General features: G+C 41.0%; 1 protein-coding gene across 1 annotated transcript in view; it reads right to left on the bottom strand.

Moving 5' to 3' along the window:
• Window positions 1-376, bottom strand: part of LOC114064934 (acrosin-like) — a 24270-nt gene extending 23894 nt beyond the window's left edge. The window contains exon 1 of the mRNA XM_027898415.1: window positions 166-376. Coding sequence (XP_027754216.1) covers window positions 166-236 — 71 coding nt within the window. The 5' untranslated portion in view covers window positions 237-376. The remainder of the gene's footprint in view (window positions 1-165) is intronic.
• Between the last annotated feature and the right edge of the window lie 7323 nt (window positions 377-7699).

Below are 7699 nucleotides of genomic sequence, written 5' to 3'. Positions count from 1 at the left end.
TCTGTGTCAGCATTCGGCTGCTGGCAAGGAACTGAGGCTCCCCCAGGGGGTTTGGGAAGCTGTGGCACTGCCATGGGGGACAAGTGGGCCCACTCCTGTGGCCCCACTCCTGTGGCCCCTCCGAAGCACTGTCCAAGCTCCTTCCCAGAGCCTGGGGCCACTTACCCGCAGTTGTCCCATGTGCCATGTGCAAGCCCGCACGTGGCCAGCAGGACGAGGAGGCAGAGCCAATTCATGGCTGCCAGAGGCGCGTGTCAGCTGCAAGAAGTGAGGGCTCCTTGCACCAGCACAGCCGCAGATGCAGTCCCTGCAGCAGCCGCGTTGCCCGTGAAGGCCTCGTCCCTGGGGCTGATGTCACAGGGTGGTGGGTTCTGTGTTCTGGGCACTGGGGCCTCTGGCTCAGGGGTGGGGGGAGGAGCAACATAGAATCCTAGAACCGTAGAATAGTATTGGCTTAAAGGGACCTTAAGGATCATCTAGTTCCAAACCCTGCTGCCTTAGGCAGGAACACCTAAAGCAGCTTGCTCCAAGCCTGGTTCAAAAGCTGTCCTTGAAACCTTCCTGGGATGGGGCATCCACAGCTGCTCTGGGGAACCTGTATCAGTTCCTCACAACACTCACAGTCAAGAATTTCTTCCTAATATTTAATCTAAGCCTACGCTCTTCCACTTGAAAGCCACTCCCCCTTGTCCTATCACTACTTGCCCTTGTAAGAATTCTCTCTCCAACATTCTTTAGGCCCCTCTTCTTGCTGGATGAGGGTGTGCAGCCCCCAGGGCAGGTAGCAGTGCCTGGCTCCCAGCACTGCCTGCTGACAGCTCCCAGGAAAACACCAGATGTGGCATCACAGGGTCTTTGGGAGCTTCACAGCCATGCTGAACTCTACAGGCTTTTGCCACCAACTCCTTCACAAAACCCAAAGACCAGGGAACATGGCTAATGCAGGAAGCACATGTGTGTTTGGGTGCGGAGGAGCCAATCATGTTACAGACATGGTGGCTGAGCAGTGAAGTGCAAGCCCAAAAAGCCGAGTGTGCCCAAGCAGCATCACCCTTCCTGTGCAAAGTGCAGTGAAACAAAGATGCAGCACAGTCCACTCTGGCTATGTCAGCCACAGCAACACCCTCTGACCAGCTCCATCCTCCTTATCCTGGACTGGCAGTCACATAGAATACAGTGGCACTTTCATGCCGCTGAAGAGAGAGAGGGGATTGGGCCAAGCCCTGTAGCAATCTTCCCTGTCAGTATCTCAACAACAGACATGTTGGTTCCCCTGAGCCTAAACATCAAGGAGTAAACACAGAATAATCTTGGTAAAACCCCATAGCTGCATGTATGGAAATGTCTTATTCCCTTGTTGTCCAGACACATCTTTAGTTTGTCACACTAGGATAGTGAACATTTAGCAGGAAATACAAAATTAAAATTAATTTTAAAATTGTCGTATTATTTTAACTAAAGTATTTAATTTCAATTCTCACTCCAAGAAATTAATTTTCCAAGAGTTCATGTGTGTCGAGGTCATCACAGACAAAAATGACAGCAGAGAGTACTGTGTAAAAGGAGCAACACAACTGTTTGCTTTTCTGACAGCATAGCCCCCTGTCGAGAACAGGCAACTGGCTGTGCACTCCAGAGAGCCCTCGCACCCTCTCCCCTGATGTGACCACCAGCTGGTTCACAGAGGTGATTCTCTGTGGCATTACTGGTGGCTGAGGAAAACCACTTCCAGAGTCATGCCTGGGCTGGAGTATCCTGTTATTTCTTCACTGACACAGTGTCAGTTTCTGAGGCTCATCTTTAGTATAAGATACCTGCTAATGAGAGGCCTGTGGAGAATAAGGCTGAGAAGGATCAGGGTTGCAGGAAACATGGTCTCATAATAATAATCATATTGTGAATGGTGTTTAACATTAGAAAGAAAAGGCAGAAGACAGCTGTGAGAAGACCTTTTAATATGGATGAGAATGGTCCTTAAAAGAAGGAGAAATCACCATTTGCACCTCATAATGCAGAAAACAGGAAGCTTGCACATCTTGACCATCTTATAAAAATACATGGGTACCCTCTAAGGAGAGAGCTGAAGAGAAGCATTCCTTCATTTATTGAAATGCAGCATTTTAAAATAATTTTCCTGGGGGAATCTGTGTGTAAAGATTTCAGCGGTCTATGGTTTTTTTTCAGGGCTAATAAGCAAATATCACAGGGTAATTTCATGCAGATTCTGCATGTGAAGTGTTGTAGTCTGCCTTTTGGAGGCAATTGGCATAGATCTTCAAAATGTTCCTTTTATTAATTCACTAATAGATTTATAGAATGAACTATAGCTAGAGTGAGTGTAATCATTGGACTGTCTCTAGTCTCAGCCCATTAAGTTTTTGTACTTTCCTGACTCACTGAATAATAGCGGATATTTTGACAATCAAGGGTCTGCTGAGTATCTGAGCAGTCTCCTCTATACCTCAAGCAGAGTAGTTCTGGTCAATATCTCAATATCTCAGAGTCACAAGTTCATCCCTTCATAAGAATAAAAAGGTGTCCTGCTGTCAAGGAAAGAATGAAAGAAATATGCTTCAACAGAGAGAACTTCAAGCTATGAGACTGGAGCAGTTCAGTTATGGTGCGCTGCTTTGGTTATACAGAATTCTTTAAGTCTTGATGCATCAGCAAGAACACTTGATCTATCAGGCAAAACCAAGAATGGCTTCTAAATTTGCTTTTGTGATTATGTATCTGACTGGGAGGAGACAATGATAAAAAGCTTTTCCAGCTTTCAAAGCCAAAGCTAGTAGCTCCTGAGAGTAGATTCAGGAGCCATTCTCAGGATACCATTGGAAGGGCTGCCCATGGTGAATGTTTACTGTAAGAATTGACACGCACACAGGTAAACCCAGATGGCCAAACCACAGCTAAGGAATTAAGGAAAAGTTTATTCCAAAGTCAGACCCCTAAACACACTGCTAAATCATGCAGTGGGTGAAAGAGTGCAGCAGCAGGCCTGTTCTGGTGCTTTTATAACAACATCTTTTGCATACGCATAACTTAAAGGCTGTGTTCTCCCCTGTGCTTTTACCATCTCCCTCTCTCCCAGCAGGGACCTCAACTGTGTCTGTGAGAAAGTGTTATTTCTACACAGGAATCCTACATCTCAAAACAGGCAGAGGATAAGCATCAGTAGGTGTAATAAATGGGGTTTTTCCACACTGATCTTTCCCAGGCCTAGCATTGCCAGCTGCAAAAGTCTCTTGAGCAAAAACAGCTCTAAAACCAATCCAATCTCTTTTCTGCTCACCAATCTTCCATTTTCAACCCCCTCCTCTCCACATTTATGTTTTGGACGTATAGTTTTTGAGAGAAGCTTTTGACATATCAAAGATGAAAGAGGATCCTGCAGCCAAAAGCAGCCCAAATTGCAGTAATGGTCTCTTTATTTTCAGCAGAGAAAATACCACCCAACTGAAAATCTGGAGTGTATTTGGATATCCATTTTCAATCATGATTGGGCAGATCTTCACAAGGGAGACAGCTACATAAGAACGCTTCCTCTCTTGAATTTTAAAACTGTGCCCAACAAAGTGCCAAATCCATGTGGCTCCAGTCTTTTGTCCAAATTCTAAAACTTCCTAAATTATGTCCTTGTAAGCTCAGGAAAGTTGTAAAAACTCATTATTGTAACTCCTCACCTATTGCCCATGGAGACTGTTATTCTGCACTCATACTTTGACAGAAGAGATAAGTGGAGAGCATTCCCAGGCCATTTAAGAAGCGTTTCAGCTGCAGACACATAACTCTGTAGGTTGATGGGCATTTTAATATTTATGGTGTTAAAGTGATCACATGTGGGATTTTTTTTTCACTTTTTTTTTTTTTTGATAGTATAAGTACTATTTAGTGAGTGTTAGCAATACTGAATATTATTTCTAACCCTGGACCATGTGAGCTCTCTTTATGTACGTGCTCACATATGATTGATATGGGTACACCTTTACTACAAAATTGGTTGTGGTTTTTTTGCAGAGTCTGCTTTCTTTTATGTAACACTTGTTTAAGGCTATTGCAAATATGTTTTTTTGAAACATTTTTACATCTATGTTATCTTTCAAATTCTGGAAAATTTTGTGCTACCCAAGATACATAAGATGATATATTCTTTAGTTATTTTTGGAAGATAACACCAAATCTTAGCCGATTTCCTGATACTTCCACATTTTGTATGTGGATGTTTAAAGGGCAGCAGTGAATCAAACTGTTTCAAAGATTCACCATGGAAATTTAAGAAAAAATAAAAATCTGTCCTAATACATTTTAATGAACAATCTGCTATTTATTTAGTTTGATGTTGACAAGTTATCTTAATTTCTTAGCTGGAAGCATCCAAGAAGACGTAAATAATTTTGAATGAGGAGAATTGTTTGGAAGTTATATTTCTAAATATTTCTATAGGTGACTGTCTTTTTTTTCCAGTGATTTTCTTCTACAGATGGAGTCATGAAGTGTAGGTATGGTAAAACATTTTAAGATTTCACATTGTTTTTCATTTTGAGAAATGCTGAGTTTGATGAGTTGTGATAGGGATGATACTGACCTAAACAGAGTAGCTGACTACATTGCTGGGGTGATGCGTCAGGATCTTCATTGCTCTTAAAGTACATCATGGTTCTCCTCAGCATGGATTTGTCAGAAAACTTTGAGAACAATGCTGGGTCTTCCAGACTTCCAGAAGCTTATCTGGGAACCCTCACTTTGTATTTGTGGTTTCATCCTCCAAAGGAGCAAACAGAGTTTCTGCTAAGAACATACTGATCTTGACTTTTGGCAGTGCTTTATGTTTGGGACACACCTCAATTAGCTTTCCTCTGGAGCTTTCTGAGGAAGTGGAGTGAGAGAGCAGAAGAAAAGGCTAATTGCTTTGTTTCCCATGGGCAAAATATTTTTTTTGATGCTTGAAATTTCTGTTTTTTAGAGAAATCTGAAGTGGTTGAATTTTTACTCCATATTGGAACTGGATTGTCTTCCATGTAAAGTATTTTCCAATGAGTTCCAACTCTCTGTGAGCATAAAAAGGCTGGGAAAAGTTGGGTTACATGTCATATGTATTCATAATATCGTTCCTGCTGTTTTCTGTTAAACTACATCCTTCAAATTCTAAAATACATCAAGAAAAGGAATGATTTACTGCACAAGTGATCACGCTGACTTGCTAGGTATGATCACACATGTAACTTTTTTGTTACATGGCAAGATAACACGGACGTCCAGGTCACTGCTAATTCTAATGTGTGTAGCATGATGTTACTCTGCATGATGAGGCACATGGTGATATTTTAAGGGGGAAAAAACTTAATTGCCAATTGAATTACAAATATAGCTTTCCCTAGAATTATGACTGTATCGAGTACAGTTCAGGAAACTGCTATCCTTAGTGTATTTTTATAGGAAAATTTGGTGCAGTTGTGACAAGCGTAAAGTCAAAGATTCAGCCTGCTTAACATTAGTGTGGGAAGCTGTGCGTGACTTCCTGCCTTCTATAGCTTCAGTTCCTCAGGTTCATCCTCACTGCACCTGAGCAAAGTTATTCTGTGCTGTCTAATATTGCTCATATGCTACACAAAGAGCCTGTAATGCAGTCCTAGTAGAAGCAGGCTTTGGGTTTGCATTAGTCAGGTGATGTATAGCATCTTTATTCATAATGTGCCAGTGTAAGGTGAGAGATGCATGAGATAGTCTGCTCTTGTACTGAAGAACAATTGTGACCGTTCTTATTGTCCCTGTCATAGGTAAAGTACAGATTTGACTTGAGCAAATAAGGAATAAATTTTGACTGTTAGAGATGGCATTCTGCCACAAATTAAAAAGAGAGGGAGAAAAAGTAATGAATTGTTAATGGGAGGCGGATTACTGTGGGAAGCTTCTCTGGAAACTGGAAAAAATTGCTTGTAGGTGATTCTTCTGTTGGGGTTTGGAGAAATCAAGAGTATAGTAAGAGTGTGTGTGTATATATAAAGAGCATTTCTTCACAGTCTTGAGGTGAGAAAGTAGAAGAAAATCAAAATGAAACAGAAATGGATTGAGTTGTTATATGTTTCCTATGCTGGTTTGTTCTGAGCAAGTGAAATGTATTTCACATTTTTATGCTGAGTTTGGAACAATTCGTATCTTCCTCATACTTTCATTTTTACATAATCAATATTTATGATGGGACTTTCCTATTTGTTTCATAAAATGTATATTTAAAATATACTTCAGTGATAACTGAAAAATATTTTTAAAGCATAGATGTGCATATAAAGTCCATTTAAAGTGTAGATGTTGAGTATTTTATTCAGCTTGCTGGTTTTGTCCACATATGAATATGTGTATGCATACATATGTAAAAGGTTAATGGATTGTCTGGATTTTCCAATATCACACTGTAAAGTTTCAAGCATATTTTAAGGCTCAGCATGTCTCTCACATTCTGTCCCAAAGCCATAGAGACGTCTTTGTCCAAAGATGTGTACACATTTATGGAGGGTGTGAAGTTTTTTACAATTTCCTTGGCAACCTAACAATATTTACATCACCACAATTTTCTTATGCAATAAACATTTGCTGTTCAGCTGGCTAGGACATCCCTAATCTCTTCTTTTGAGCTGTGTGACTGGGATAACCCAGATTTTTGAATTGTCATTTTCTGGGCATATGCATGGACAAAGGACCTGCTGGGTCCTGTAAATATGTTTGGGTTTTTATTTCATGCAAATGCAAGCAAGAATTCTTTGTGGTCCCATAAAAAATTTGTCAGGGGTGCTGACAAATAAGAAACAGGGAAGATTTCCCTGGCAAAGTACTAATTTTGTGGCTTTTCTTGCTGCTATTTCAAATTTCATAAAGAAATCTTCCCAAGTCCTTCGAAGTCTTTTTCCTTATTTGCTGTGAGCTGATTCAGTTCTTCACTCATGCAGCTTTTCTGCTTTTCAGAGTTAGCTCTTTGAAATCCAGAAGATGTTGCTGGCATTTGTAACTAATTGTGATACATAATCATAGTACATAATCAAAAGAGGGTACCCATGTCAAATATATTCTTGTTCAGCTCACTCAAGAACAGATATGTGGATTCAGAAGAGCCTTTCAGGTGTGAGTGCACCAAGGCTGTTAAATGTTTCTCCTCTACCTTACTCAGGATCCAGACTGGATTCTGCTGGTGCAGGACTCACCTTCCTCCTCTGCAGGATGGTACTTCTATTTGTAGTCCCCAGTGGAAACTGGAGACATTAGGCAGGACTGGAATGTAAATAAATAAATAAATAAACCCCAATAAAATATAGTAACAGTGACAACAACAACGATGGATTATTATTCTTTTGAGTTTCTTAACAGCTAATCCTCCTTCTCTGGCTGGGAAATGCTGTTTATTTTATTGTGAATGCTGTTTATTTTATCTTAAATGGTTAATGTAAGCCTGAATTGTAATGTAGCTAAGAGCTCCAGAAGTTCTCCGTGGCTCTGCTGCGGGCAGTAGTTTGTCCCTGAGTCAATATGTATTATTGACCACACACTACCATGGCCTGAACTTCTGTATCAGATTTTTTCGTGATCTGGGTGCCAGTGGTAGGACCTGAGAAAACAGCACGAAGCTGTGTCAGGGGAGGTTTAGGTTGGGTATTAGGAAAAGGTTTCTCACCAAGAGGGTGGTTGAGCGCTAGAACAGGCTCCCCAG

Source organism: Empidonax traillii, unplaced genomic scaffold (assembly GCF_003031625.1).
Source record: "Empidonax traillii isolate 1590-97213 ecotype Southwest subspecies unplaced genomic scaffold, ASM303162v1 scaffold596:size394506, whole genome shotgun sequence".
Classification (NCBI taxonomy): Eukaryota; Metazoa; Chordata; class Aves; order Passeriformes; family Tyrannidae; genus Empidonax; species Empidonax traillii.
This window is presented reverse-complemented; position numbering and strand designations above follow the sequence as displayed.